The sequence below is a fragment of the Colletes latitarsis genome, chromosome 1 (assembly GCF_051014445.1).
Source record: "Colletes latitarsis isolate SP2378_abdomen chromosome 1, iyColLati1, whole genome shotgun sequence".
In the NCBI taxonomy this organism is placed as follows: Eukaryota; Metazoa; Arthropoda; class Insecta; order Hymenoptera; family Colletidae; genus Colletes; species Colletes latitarsis.
The window spans coordinates 51,613,438-51,629,269 of NC_135134.1; the positions used below are offsets into that span (position 1 = coordinate 51,613,438).

General features: G+C 44.1%; 1 protein-coding gene across 5 annotated transcripts in view; it reads right to left on the reverse strand.

Moving 5' to 3' along the window:
* Window positions 1–10,016, reverse strand: part of LOC143341428 (zwei Ig domain protein zig-8) — a 52,361-nt gene extending 42,345 nt beyond the window's left edge. For 2 of the 5 annotated variants that reach the window (XR_013079597.1, XM_076764384.1), the window contains exons 1-2: window positions 8,616–10,016; window positions 6,013–6,190 (exon numbers count right to left, since the gene is read on the reverse strand). Coding sequence is in view for 4 of the 5 variants with exons in the window: in XM_076764384.1 (XP_076620499.1) it covers window positions 6,013–6,136 (124 nt within the window). In the remaining variant the exon portion in view is untranslated. The remainder of the gene's footprint in view (window positions 1–6,012; window positions 6,191–8,615) is intronic. The other 3 variants (XM_076764402.1, XM_076764393.1, XM_076764412.1) reach the window with 3 other exon arrangements.
* Window positions 10,017–15,832: the final 5,816 nt, after the last annotated feature.

The following is a 15,832-nucleotide window of genomic DNA, read 5'->3' on the forward strand; positions in this document are numbered from 1 at the left end:
CATAGATAAACTCGTCGATAGTAGCGACCCAAACAGAATTGCAACTTGAATTTCCATAGTCCCGAAAGATAGAGCTAAAGCACAGCTCCGACAAGTGGGGAAACTTCAGCCAATTTCCGTAAAATCAATGAATTCCGAATATTCGATCAACTCGAATCGCGAAAGCGCAGTTTTTGGTACATATCCCGAATCCGTTGGATACGTTTGCACGATCGTGTTACCTTACGAGGAAGTTGTAGTCAAAAAGGACTAAAAGGATACTTCAGTTATGCTAGAACAAACTTCTTCGTCCGTGGAAAAATATTCTGCGTTTACTCAGCAATTCTTATATCGAGAGCGATCTTTGTTAGAAACTGATGCTTTAGAAAGGGTCTTTCTACACCTTCGATAGAAACGGTGTTAAATTGGTATCTGTAATTCTAGGGTCACCTTATCAATAGGGTCGTAAACAATACCGCGCTTCCGTCGTGATTGTATTTTCTCGGATGTCACAGAACTCGAGCACGATGTAGTATCCTGACAACGGGTCGTGTAACCAAAACTGCGTAAAAGCACGCAAAAAGTTGAATAACACGAGCGTCCAGTCAGCGAAACCACAGTAACGACGATGGAGAGATATTCGAGGAGGTGAAAGCTTTCTATCGGTCGGTGTGTAACGTTATGTGCGTAACGAAAAGTTGATCGAAATATTGGCGCATCGGTGGGATCGGGTTCATTGAAAAATATTCCAAGTTCGCATCGGTGGGAGTCGAATACTTAGTTGGTTAAATCTCGAACGAGCGACGTTTCCGCGGTCAACCGTTCCGAGCAGCCGCGGTCGAATAAAAGTTGGCGAGTTCGAACAATGCGGACCGCGCGGAGGCGAGAAACTTCCGGCTGCGTCGCGAAGGTGTTACTTTAGAAGGAACTTCCGATCCGATAAGGATTCCAGGCAAGAAAAGACCGATCGTGGACCGTGCGCGCCATCCTGAGGTTTCATCTTTTTACGCGACTCATAATCCGATCCTTTTCCTCTCGCGGGACCAAAGCATCCACGATGAATCTATCAGCAGGTTTTTCAGCTAACGCTGACCAGTCGATAGCCGCAGATTAATTCGAACTTTTTCCCGTAAGCCACGAGGTTTAAAACGGAAACAAACAAAACGAGAAGCAACAAGCCGGTACAAACGGGGCTAGAACGTCATTGTTTGCGTTTCCGTTTAATTCAATAACTTGCCCGCTGGCATCGCGTCCACTGCGTTCGCGTTTCAAGGCACAAATTGTACGGGACCTCTCTAAACGTAAAAACACAGTCTATAAGAAGGGAATTTACGTATTTGTATTGGCGTATCAATAAATCGCGCAGGTGTGAACGTTTGGTTATTTTCGTGTAACGATCGAACGAGAATCGCGATCGTCGGGCAAAGAGATCCCTTCCTATACCAGCATCTTTTAAGCGGCGAGTGTATCTTTGAAAGCGGGTTTATCTAGATATTTGTAGAGCTACGATCACGCGGTATTTGCACCGTAGCAGTGCTCGTCAAAGAGAAATTGAAACGCCAAGCGTAAACCACATTGGTCGTGTATGACTCATCAGCGGAGCTGTAATACTGCCTTCGCGTTGTTAAATAAACCTAATTCTAGCCGTCAAATATTGAAGATACCTACAGCGAGGTTCTACGATTCGATGCTCCCCCGTTACGTAAATTTTTTGAATTAGAAATGATCGTAATACAGAGAGGTCCCTATTGACTTTCCTTCAACGTCGATTTCATTATTCGCGTTATTTCCTCTTTTCATTCGTGCTATCCTGCCTGGGTACGAGAACATTTGCGGAAATCTGCGAGTTATTGCGTCAGTTCTCATTCGCAAAGCTTTACGAGCAGTAAATCGAGTACCTTTGCGGGAAGATAACATTTTCGAGATAATTACATTATAATATTATAATAGCTACGGTATAGAATATGAAATTCGACTTAATATTTCTTCTTGTATGTTTTTTTTTCTGAACAGAAAATATGAACACGGCGATAGGGTTTTCAGATGGAGAAGGAGTAATCTAGGTGAGAATGTACGAGAGCAGAATATAATGTTGTTAAGAGTTTATGATCTTTGAAGTCTGCGGATGATTTCATTATAAAAGTCAGAGCTTTCGAGGCTGTGGGTTTAATCCTTTGATAATGTTCCACAAAGGACAATGGGGGTGAAAAAATAATGTCAAGATCTTTCAGTCTGGCGATTTCATTAAGCGTAGTGTTATTAATAGCATAAGGGTGCATCAGAAAGGTTCTCTTACGAAACGGCGATGCTATCAACGGTGACAATCGAATCTAAAAAGAGCTACCTTGCGTTCGAATAGGCTAGAAGAATGGAACTCGGATCTGTTATGGCACTGTTACGGATTCAGAAGTAACGTTCGATTCCCAGCACACCTTGCAAAAACTCGACAAACTGTACGTAGAGTCAGGCAATAACGGTCGAGTAAACAAAGGGTTGTGAGCGCAACAGTCGCGTTCGAAGTTTGTCGAGTGGTCCGGCGTATATAATATTTTGAACACGGTCCTTTATAATTGAATTTAATGTTTATTCATAAGCATCTGCATGAATTCGTGGATAGGTCGCTTCCGCGCGTACGCAGAAAGCTCCTCGGCGTTGTCGGGCGCACGCGCTCGAGGACTTTGCGGCGAACGGAACGAATCCGGGAAACGTTTCGTCGGAAACGAGTACAAAGTAAGTATGTACAAAGTTGCGGAGGGAAAACATTGTGAATTATTAATGACGCCTCGTGCACGGTAGAACCCGCGTGGCGTAAATTCGCCATTTTACTGGTTCCACGACGGGAGCTGGTAAAATTAAATAGCCTCTGGCCCGTAAGCTACGGGCACCGTTTGCACCGAACGGTCCTGGCTAACGCAGTTACATATGTACGTCGCGTCGTCGTGTCATTGCGTCGTGTCGCATCCAGTCGACGAACGCAGACGCTGCACCAGCAGATATTGCTATCTCGATACGCAATCCCCGATACGCGATACGCGGCACACGACGCGCGTTAAACGCGACAACTTTCGGATAAGCACGTTTACAACCGTGCGGCGAGTTTGCTTTGGAATCCGAGAACGCCGTGTATCGCGTACCGAGCTTTATGCTAGTAAGCTCATTTTACTTGTCCATGCACGCTTCTTGTACACGACCAACTATGGATTACACGTTGCTCACGCGGTACATACACCGTTAGCGATGGATCGTTCGAGTCTCGACTTGGACGTTTCTAACGCGACGAAGATTCGAAGCTTGGAACTCTGAAAAAGCTAAACTAAACATCGTTTCAAGTTTCAAACGTTGAATAATTAAAAAAGCAGTGTAGTTTTATTTGACAACAACGAGCAATCTTTTTCACCGAGCAGATAAAAACTAGTTGCGTAAGCGCATACGGGCATAAGCGTTAACGGTGTTAGCTGACCGCAACAACGTTTGCAAAGTAGTCGAGGATCATTGTCTCCAGCCGACGCATTTTTGTCTCTTTGCGCGGAGCAACGCCGTTACTTTCCACTTTCTGATTTCTCCTCGTGCTTTTTACCTCGGTCCACGAGTTTTCAACGTCGCCCGTTGTGTCCCGCGAGCAGAGCTTTTACGAAAATTCCGGGACGCGCGAGTCACTCGTGCGCGGACAAAGTGTTTCGTGCACGGAACCACTCTTTGCCTACTCGAAAAAAGAACTGGTCCTGGATTTTTTAATTGCGTTCAACGGCAGCGATTTTCCCAGGAAAATGCCACTCTTGAAATTACAGGATCGCTTTCGAATTACTAAAGCGCCAGACTAATTTTGAATTCCTTTGTACTTCTACCCGTTGGTAAGCTCCAAAGAAAGTTTTTAAAGCTTTACATTTGGGTCATTCCACGCGAGATCGGACATTTTTTCGAGCAACGTTTCGAAACTTGCTCCAACTTAATACTACGAAATTGCTGAAAATCGTTTGCATAAATAGATGACGTCATCTCTGAGTGCAAATATAACGACCATTCGAAAAAATAACAAGCTGGTACGTTGGCAGCTGGAAAATATTCTACCCTATCGTCGAGTAAAATTTTAGTTACGATATTGTAGACGAGGTCGCCGCTCTCAGAATCCTTCGGGCAAAGTTGTCGGGAAAAGAATTGCAGCTTGTTATCTACGAAGTAGCAACAGATAACGAGCCAGTCATTTCCGTATTGATTGCTGCAGAGATGATCGTTAGTATTGCGAAGTGGCGAACCGAGGAACGATAAAATAATAAAAAAATTTCAATCTTTGACACGTTACAGTTGAACTTGAATTATCACAGGCAAACGGGGCTGAAAGTTCTCGCGTCAGTCAATGTACGCGATCCGATGAGGAGTCCCGCTTATATAGTACATCTCCATTATCTATGCTCACTAACGCTAATCACTTCTCCCTTCCAACTTTACTCGTTGCTAAGCGACAATCCCTTCTACTTATCAACGGTACGCAATGAACGAGGCTCTCGTGCAATGATCAAAGTTTGAATAGGTTCTATGGCCCTAAATCATCTTAGAAGCCTATAAATTGTAAATGAAATTTAAAGAGGATATATCGACGCGTAAATAGTATTAAAGTTTTCATTTGAATTTAAGAGAAAAGTATACGCGCGACAACGGCTGCCAAAGTATGAAGAGCGCGTAGGATGTATAACAATGCAAACAATGCATCGTAAACAATTCCACGGAAGTTGACGGAGCAAGAACGGGTTTCATCGACCAGTTTTAATAATTACCGCGCGATGACAACTTCATTAGCTGTATTTCCGTCGAACAGGTCGGAAATCAACGGCGAGAGTTCCAATTAACGAATCGATATCGCGTCAATTACTTTTGCAAGAATTAAAGCGATAATAAAGACTTACCGTAATGAGAGCAGCTAGTCAATAGTTGCACCGATAGTTGATCGAACGATAGAGATTCTAATTAACGTGAAGCGTGGGCGGCTGGCGCGTTTCGCCCTCCAAATAAATGCGCGCGGACAATTCCAATAAACAAGCAGGAACCGATGACAAAAAAGTAATTGAACGCCGCGCATATGTAACGGACGAAAGAATTCGATTTTTCGCGATCCGCGGTGAATTAAACGATTCACTGATCTTTTGAGGGTAAAATGATTTTCCGACATTTTCTACGCCCCGTCCACTTTCCAAAATATCAAACATTCCTTTTATGAATCGGATAACCTTTGACATTATCGGTTTAAGGTAACTATTTCTGGCGCTCAAACAAAATACGCTGTACAGCATGTTCGAAACACGTTTGCACGCTGACATTTACGACACCAATTTGAACGAAGACTGAAATCTGACATAAATGTCAGCCGCATCGAATGACATTCGTTTTACTCGATACTCCGTCAACCGTGGATAAGGTTATCTACGTTGCTATTACGATCAATAAAAATTAAGGAAACGCTCATTAACCGTAACGTGATTTGAGATATATCACGGCCTTTTATTCGGTTCCAAAAATATCCTTCTAATTCGGAGGGAAGAAAACTGATTCCAAAAACAGTTTGGCAAGCACGTCAGCGATGAACTCGTAAGTCATCCGACGTAGCAGCAGTCGCTCTTCAAAATTCTGTCCGACCAAATTTACGAGACAGTTCTTTTTACGACTCATTTGCCTTTGCAAGGTATGATTTCCATGGCGACTTTATGACTTATCGTCTACGTTCGAACCGATGCCAACCGGGTGGGTCTACGGATATCTAACGTAGAATCGACGAGGACCCACAGTGACCTTTAGAAAAATACATATTCCCGCCTACGCGCTCACTGATGGTTGGAAAGGTCCTATGACCTCAGAGTTTTCCAAATTTGAAGATTACAACCTTTTACAACCCCTTTAAACTATCGATTCGATCGGTTCAAATTCTAAATTCTAATCTTTCGTGGAAATTGGGTTCCGTTTAGTAGGAAAGCCAATAAACGGGAAGGAAATGGTTCCTTATCGCGACGTGGCTAGGTACGTATAAATTGTGCATCGGCTTACCGTGCAGTAGTATCGCGAAGAAGAAAATGCAGATCATCTTGGCCAGCGTGTCCCAGCCGCTCCCATTCCCGCCATATCGTGAATCCATTCGCAGTACCTTTACGGTCCATCGTTTCCGGTACATTTCGCGACACCACTTTCGAAGCCGTGCCAGCCCGACCGAAGCGATACGTCTTTTCTGCCGACAATAAACAGAAGTTCGCTTCGCACACTGAATTTACCTCCCGACACTCGTCGCTATTACCGTGCTTCCATGAGAAGAATGCACAGCGTGTTTACATTCCCGTTCCTGTTACAGTTCGCTGACTCACAGGTATCGGTCGAAAATGGTGACAAAGATCGGTGACAGCCAATCAGCGGACTGCAGCAAAAGCGGGGATGTAAATACGCTGTGCCTTCTTCTCGTGGAAGAACGATACACGCCAGCATTTCGCGTGACTATCTTCGAACAAAACTATCTTCGACGAACAAGAATTACTCGTGTCGGACAATGCTAGACAGGCTTCTATATTATGATTGTTACAACTAGGTATGCGAGGAAAGGAACACAAGTAAGATATTGACAGAGAACATGCAACAAGTTGCCTTTAGCGCGTACTCGTTGCCGCAGAATTTCGTAAAATGTGCATCTGGTGCCGCGTAATCTCGCGAATAGTTTTACGCGTTTATCAATTTATTAAATTTCGACGTTAATTGAAAATAAACTCGCGCAAATGGAAATTAATAGCGGACATTTATATGTATAAGATGTATCACGCTGATTGCAGCAATATGTAGAGTAATAATATTTGTAATGCAATTTGTATCCCGGAGTAGCCGACGTGAAAGCAACGCGGCCAGCGATATCGCGATGTTTACAATTTCGATTACCTATTCGCGGATTTATTACTGGTCGGTTATTACGCGGCAATAATCAGCCTGTTGTACGATCGAGCGGCATTTCTGCGAAGCTGGCGTGCGCGCAAATTGAAATCAATCTCGAACATAACTCCATCGTCGGTCGGATAATCGCTTAAAAGGCGGCGGGCTTGAACCGCGTATGAATCTGTTTAGCTTCGTTTCCGCATCGTTTCGAAGCGCGTTCTCTGTCATAAAAAATTAATCCGTTTCGATAGGAAAATTAACGCATACGCGACGAGAGACAGAAGCGCGAAGTAGACCTTTCAAATAATTGATGGGATCGCTAAAACTGTTTCATCGCGGATGTCGATCGCGGCTCATACCTACCATATTTTCACTTTACAAATACCTGTGCTATAAGATCAAATAAATGGTTATTTCTTACTACAGGTATCCACTCGTGTAAAGTAATTTGCTTCTTATGGGGGTGCTTTTTTTATTATCAGGTGTAAGGAATAATATTTACGATTTAATTATTATGCATTAAGTATATAAGTTACCATTTACGACGAATATCCATTAGCCTTTTCTAAAATCTAACATGCATCCGCCGACAACGAAACAACCTACGTAATCGAGCCGATTAATTGCGATCGAGCACAATACGATGATCGAAATATTAATTTCACTTGTCGGTACGCTTCCGGCCGTACCTTCAGCGTCCGGAACTTGAACGCTCTATGGATCGTATTTGTTCGCTGGTGTCGAATAAATAGTAGCGAATGAGTGGCGAACTTATCACGGCCTGTTGATTCCTCTCTTTACACGGATATGGATGATTCAACGGGAATTGGTAAATGCATCTTGTTCCCCTTCCGATCGATCAATATACTACTCGCGTTATACATACTATGTGCGCGGCAAATCTATCGAAGCAAAGTGCACGAACAATTTTTTATAATGTTTCGAATTTGGGGGTCTCTGTAAAAAAAAATTAAAGAAACAATTTAGCTAGCAGTGTACACACAAAAGAGTCGTTTAAAATTGCTCGACGATAAAATCGTTCGTCAAAAATCCTAGAAACTCTCTAAAGTTGTAATCAAACGTCGATTATTCATTAATAAATGACTCTCATCCTAAGGGGACTTACAAGGTCTCCTGTGTAATTTGTCTCGGAATAAATTTCAATCGAATTATCATATAAATTACTTATTTTGGGCAACCTGAAAATGAAGAATCTGAAACGAAGAACTTGTTGCTAAATTTATACGACTCTCGAGTCTATTACTGTAATTCTAATTTAATTTAATTTATTTATACGGGGCGTATCCTTTGGTAAAGAAAGAAATATGGTCGAAAGAAAAACAGAGGAAATGTATATTAAACATTAATATACGAAACGGATCGTTTCTTCTCATGGAGGCCATATATTTTTTCGCGTTTATCGCCGTTCGTTGATGATGTCGTAAGCGAACGTAACAGTGTTCATCGATACGGTAGCGGCGTTAAAAGGAAGGCAAAAAATCATTCGAAACGTTCGATGTCGAACGAGATTTGGGTTTCAATTAGCAAGCTAACGATATTCCGCTCGAGCATGGACGAGTAATTCTTGTCGAAAATTTACTGGAATTTATGCAAACGCGAATGCAAATGCAATACATGTGTACGGGAACGTTGTCGCTGGACAACGAACGAACCACGGGAAAGGCCAGCCACCCTGTTTCCTATTTCGCGTGTTTTTATCGCGAAAAATGTACTGTTACCGCAGGACCGTTGTTGTTGACTCACTGTCACCGATAAACCGCGTCTATTGCGTCCGCGTTCGGGCCACGTGTCTCATTCCACTTCGGTGCATTCCCCTAAATTTCTCTCCAACTTTTACGCAATTTGCGGAACTCTGCGCGAAACCGTCCATTCTCGCGAAACTTCACCACGTTCACCGTCTCGGCCCAATCACCTTCCACCTCGAGACACCTCGGTTATCATTATTATATTCGTCTAATTTCTCTTTCCTTTCACTTGGTCAATGAAACACTACGCGTACGAGTTGCTCGCGCGACGTTCAACATGACTGCCGACAGGACACCCGCACAGCGATAAAGATCAATGAAAAGGTGATCGCGAATTTCTATCAAGAATCGGATTACAATCTGTACGAATATAGGCGCCAATCGGTCTTGCTTCGAGCAACGAAAACATTTTCCTAGTCAGAAATATACGTATACATATATAGGGTGTTCTATGCAATTGGGAAAAGCTACATTTCTAAAAGAGAAAGTTACTCTAACACTGATCGATATTAGATAGAGACTCGTGTTTACAAACATTTTAAAGCGTCATTTTAGGGGCACAGCTTTTCCCAGTTGCGTGGATCACCGGTCGTTGACACGACAATTGACATTCGATATTTTAATGAATTTGTTCGGATGCGCGTCATGCGCGAATGGTCCAGATCTATTCAACTGGCAAACTCACAAAAGTACGAGCGAAGACGCGAGCGGATCGAGAAGAGGAACGAAAAGTTTGGCCTGGGCGCAACTTTTATCAATAACTTCATAGTTAGGTAACACGAGCTTCGATCGCGTAGAGATTGCAAAGCCGAGACTTGGGCGGTACGGTCGTCCTAAATCACTGGATGGAAACGTTGGGATCAAGTTGTTCGCGAGCACCTCTTGGGCGATTCGTCGTGGACGTCGTGGGAGCACAGATCGGATCGAATTTCCACGTGACAGGTAGGCGCATCCAGCGCGCCGATGTACCGACGGATGCATCCGACTCGCGGCGACTCGCGCAGCCCGCGATCAACCTGGCCGTTTCCGTTTTCCTTAACTGCCACTCGTTCGTCATTCGGCACGCACACTCGGTCGCGTGGACACGACTCGTCGCGTGCACCCACGCATGGCCGGTTATCGCGAGCAGCGCCGAACGGGAAACTGAAACGTGACGAACCCGACGAACGGAGAGCGAGAGCGAGACGGATCGAACGAGAACGGAGAACGCGGAAAGGACGAAAGATCGCGGAGGGTCGGTAAGATGGATAGGTGGATAAGTAGACGGCCGAAAGGAGACGCGAGCCGAACAAGAGGGAAGAGGAGGCGAGCAGCGATCGAGAGAGACGGGCGCTGCGCGAACAGACCGTCGAGGGAAATGCTGCTGTGCTGGAGACCGCGATCCAACTGCGCCCGCGCTTAGCCAGATATCAGCCCCCGACGACCCTCGACTCTTGCCACCTCCGTCCTCCGCCCTCCACGACGCGATTTACTCTGCTCCGTGCCGCCCCCGCCGCCGCTTCCCGCTCGACGCCCAACGCCCGACGCCCGACGTCTGCCCGCGCCCTTCCCAGCAACTCTGCCAGCAATGCCAACGGTGCCGCTAACGGCAGTCGATAGCGGTTGTATTATTATTGCGGTGATCGACGCCTCCGTTGCCTGTTAAATTCGATAGCGCGATTGCCTGTTACGATTACGCGTTCCCGTCGCAGGACTCGATACTCGCCGATACTATTCCCCAAGATCCCCTCTGCGAGCTACCGTCTTATCCCTCGCGTCGATGCACAGCCGTTCGAAAACCCCCAAAACCCCCAAAACCTGATGAAAATTCAACGTCTTCCCGGATCTTTCGAAAACTTGCTACAGCTTACCGACATTCTATACGGAATGAGACATTTCAAATTCAAAATCAATCAATACTAGTTTCCTGAATTACTTGAAAATCCTATTGACCAAGATTCTCCGGATAAATCTTGGATTGACTTCTCGAATTAGACGCGCACGACAACTATTTGGCAGTGTGCGGCAAAGATCGAATGGCTGTTCGAGTTTCCGGATCAGTTACGTACCAAGTCTATATCCCAATGGGTTTCAGTTCGGGATGCACGAGGAGTTACGGCTATAAGGAAATACGGGGTACGAGTGTTCGACGTGTGTATGCACGATGGATTAAGAGTGCTGCGAGATCGATGTGCAACTTGGGCGATAACTCTATTAAAATCGATTGTTAACTCGCAAGAGAATAGGTAAAATAGTTTGTCGAAGAATAGAGAGTCGATAGAAATTGAACTTTTATAAACATTGAAATACGATAATGGGCACAGGAGATAATATTTTAACGAACAATTAAGTGTTGAGAACTCGTATTAAAACCTTCCAACGAATAATCCATGTCCGAAGCGCACGAAGAGCGAAACTGTAACCGAAGAGTGAGCCTCGCGGTATTGTTAATGAAAACAATCGTAGCGTAGACAGATATTTCGAGAGAACGGCTCAGAACGGTCAAGTTTCTCGGACCGAACGTATAAGAAAATTTTCATATTTTTACAATACGCCGGTTCGTGTTTCGATAGCGATATTGAAATTGTAGGTAGCGCGAGGCTAAGTTGGCCACGTTTTATCGCTTTCGATACATAGCCTCGTGTTCTCTGGAATAACCTTCTCGCTTTGCAGGCAGTTATCGACTGGGAATCGTACGGCCTTAGTGTCATTGCCGCAATCCTGGCCACTTTGAGGAAGATCATAGCCAGTAGTCGATGTCACGCGCTATTACTGGTTCGATCTACCTTGTGTCTCCTATTGTTATTGTTCACCGCACTTTCGTGGCGTAACAAGGCTGGTCGATGCACGGCACAGCCACTACGATAATAGTAAAACGTGATACCGCTGTAGCGACGCGAAGATGAACAAACCCTCAGAACGGAACAACCGAGTTTAACGATGCTATTCGACCGTTAAAGCCTTTTAAAATTTCAACCTAATTATACAAGACAAGAGATTAAAATACACCAAACTGACATTGATGATTATAGAATGGACAAGTTGTTTATACAAATTTCGTATCCGTCTGAAACGATATTGTAACTTTGTAAACCCCAAACGTATTAGAGGCAGCTCGAAATACACGGTTAATGATTGCAAAAAGCCGAGAGAACTCGGCTGGACGTTCCGTCTGAGTGAAAACTTCTATTCGCTTCAGAATATCATCGCGAATGATTACGAGGAAATTTTCCTTTGAAAACCTAGGATTAGAAGGTCTCATGGAAACGATAATTTTACGGTGCGGTTACTAAATTCGCACACAAACAGTTCCAGCGACTTTCTCAATATTAATTTTCGCAAAGTGCGCGCGTTTAAGGTCTCCAATCCTATTAATATGTTTGAGACGAGAGAAATCCATGAAACTGATCTTAAAGTAAAATAAATTTAATATGCATTAAACAACTTCGTAATAGCTCCGTTCATTTCCTGCTTAGACATGTTTCTTAAGAAACGATTCTGGTATTCGTATAAAATTTGTACAAATCACGATCGATGCGCGTCCGTTTTATCCGAACAATACTAAATAATACATGCGGCAAATAGAAGAGCCACGAATATCGCCAACAGCAGGCGAAGCGTTTTGAATTATTGTCCGAATAATTTTCTGGTTTTTTACCAATGAAATAGTTGGATCACGTCGAGCGTTAAATTTCGTAATGGCACCATTCGATGGAATATTTCACGAAGGGCGTAAATCGTCGCAAAAAGTACACGATTCTCGTGATTATCGATCATTGTCGCGTTCAGAGATTACTCGACTGGCCTCAATTTTCGTTTATGGCGCGCTGTGTGGACGGTGAGTTCATAAATACCAAGCCGTTCAATTTCTAAATTGAGACACTTTGCATGTTTCGGGTTGCTGAGCTTATTATCGGTCAGAATTTAGTCTTAGAAGGATTTACTTAGCAGCACAGGGCAGATTACAAATAAATCGCTTCGAAGCTTCTCTTGTATCGGTGAAAAGTTTCGCGAAGTTGAAGTTAGCTTACCGCTTTTAATATCGCGCACTGACGAGACGCGAGACTTTATTAGCGCGTTTGGCAATGTTCTTCTATTTATAGCATTACAGTTCTGTGGTGTAGTTCAGTGTCGTAATTCCTCGTGCGTTTCGTTGTACGTATACGAAAAGTAGGCTATCTCTTTAATAATTCCTTAAAACGATGCTCATTACTTTGCGATGACCTCGTTTAACCGTAGAGGATATTTCATAGTTCTCTTCCTCGAGCTCTGGTTCGCATACATTTTCAGAAAATTTAGATCTCAGGAAGAGCGTATGTCTCGCCGCGAACTCTCTAAACGCCAGCGAACTTTTCTTCTACCTATTATTAACGATTTCTTCCCGATCGCTTAATTTTTATACCATCGCAATTTGTTATTGTTTTATCATTATGGACCGAGTTCCACGCGAATTGTCACGCTCGCCTGAAATGTCAAATCCTCGACATCAATTTCAACGCAAACTTATGATCTACCGACCAAAGTTTTAAAACGAATCCGGTTAAGCAGCTTCGAGTGCTTTTTAATTTTCTCTATGACTTTCATCTTGGCCGGAAGCACAAACCGCGCAATCCTATTTCGGTAAGTAATTCCTCAAAGAATCTGACGTGGCGTTCGGTTAAAGTAGTTTACGAACAGCATGCGACAACAATTAAGCGCATTAGCGCTTAGGGAACAGAATGGGCAGGAGGAAAAGTTTCGCGGCCGGCACGGTCGCTGACGAGGAATTAGCAGACAGTCTTCGCGAGATTAACTACCGCAGGCTTACGCGGGCCTACAACTCGCCAAGATCGAGGATCACAACTCTCTAGCCTGTTAACGCTCTTATCTAAGAACGGGACGCGTCGTCTCCGTGTCCGTGACTCGACTATTCGTAAGTTTAGCAGTCCGCGAGTCGGAAAATTTCCTAAGTGGTGAGAAACGCGAGACTCGAGCACACGAGAATCCCGCGGCGACAACGAGGCAAGTCCCGATCGGTTCTCCATGATAATTGCGTTATACGTTTCACGCAAGATACACAGGATAGAGTTTATCGTTCGTTGGCGGTGTGCTCGACGAGTCAAGTTCGCCGCGAAAAGAGGAGGAAAGAAATCGTATAAAGATGAATTTAATGGGTTGCTATTACTATCCGTTTCATCGGTTTACCCGAAAACGATGTGAAAGGATCGCTCACGCGAGGCTCATTAGCATTTAGAACGGCGAGGGATTTATTCTCCGGCTGTGACTGCTGGATCACGACACGGTATGCATAGGATTATCTTCGAGCACCTGGACAATAGTAACCTAATCCATTTACAAAGAAAACGAGCTACTTTCCTGTCCCCTCCGTCCTCTTTTTCCGGACATTGTCATTTCTCTTCCCGCGATGCGCCGGGACAGACTTTTACCTTTCATCTTTCATTTTCATTTTCATTTTTATGCGGCACGTCGCGAGGCCGTAACGAGAAAATAAGGAATGCGAACTACACCGCCGCCGCATGAAAACTCGTAACGCTCGATATTTACTTCTTATTCAAACACCGTGTGCCCGGATTATTCTCAACGTTTACGCCCCGAGAGGGGGTGGACCTCGCGATTAACGTTGTTCTTTGTAATTAATCACCTTTCTACGGTCGTGTATTCAAGTAGCGTGACTTTAATGGAATTGTATGCAACGCGACCGTGGCTGTTTCTACGTAAACAGTAAGCATATACGGTTACTAATTTCTGGGTTATTAATTCAACGTGTGTTCAATGATAATAAAAGTCACGAAGGTTAGAACTCGATTGTAAAGTTTAGATATTCTACTGTACGTTTTTATTGTATTGCTACGTCTGAATAACCGTCAGGATAACCGATATTTCAAGAGCTCTATCGTTCGCGTTGCCTCAGTTTCAGGTTACCGCATTTCCAACAACTTCTTAAAGTTACGGAACGTAAGTATTTTTTCGTTCTACCGTATTATCTTCCCGGGTCGGGTTATTCGATTCGCTCAGAAAAGGCAGACCCGCGGAAGGGGTTTCGCGCAAAGCATCGCGATGCCACGAGTTACTGCAACGGCGTCCGCATTACCGCGTTTGGTTGCAACTTAAGCGTGTAAACGCAGCTGCTTTGTATTTGCGGCCTGGCCTCGTCGAGCCGAGCGATTATATCACGGCTCGTGGAAATCCGAGGATTCTTGGTGAACGCCATCTGTCGCCAAGCTTGGTCCGTGCTTCCTGGCGTGCAAGAAGTTACAGCCTTCGCTCAAAACGAATTATCGCTCCTACCAGTTCCCCAGTGAACCTTGCCTATCAGTCCGTAGACAATACCGGGTCAAATCTGACCCGAATCGAATAATAAAGAAACGGAAATATACTTGGAAAGGCATAGCTAACTAACGTTGAACCATCTCAATCAGTGACGAGGCATGGAACCGGTAAGATGAATGGAACGCGTTTTCGTAACAATGTACCAAAGAAACTATTCTTGATAATTTTCTTAAAATTATAGGAAAAGCTAATAAAACCGGAAACTACCAAGGAATCATCCAGAAGGCACACAATTTTCGCCTTTCTCTTCGCGAGTTGAACCAGCTGCAACAACTTATTCGAAAGTTTCGTCGCGACTCTCCCAACCTCCGAAACGACCGTGTTCCGCTTTCATTCTCTAAATACCATATATAATTCATCCTCGAAACTTTGCATTTTAACTCGCCGCGTTCAACTCCGAGATAAAAGTGTATCGTCAATGTCGTACCGCGTTAATTGTTTCGTTCCGGTAAGACTATACTTTAAGATAAGATTATACGGTATGTTTCGGGGCTTCATCAAAGTTTAACCTACAAGCAGATCGTTTTCGATTATCGTACATCAGGCCTGGGGAACCGGCCGCCCGCGGGCCCCATAGTTTCCAGTCTTCCAAGCTACTACCACCACACTACTACCACACTATACACGATCTATTTTTTGTCGTACGCTACAATATATATTAACACATATTAACGATGGATAAATTATGAAGCCAATGGATCCGATAACCAAAATATCTGGCATCCGGAACTTCAAAGGGCGTTAAGCAGCACTCGTAGCACGCGAAACTTTGTATTTGTACGTATACCGGGTAGAGGAACTATGTTAAACTTATTACGATGCGACGTAAGCGGTAAGTACGTAGACACGGAAGCCATTCACGTGTTGCGTAATATACTAAA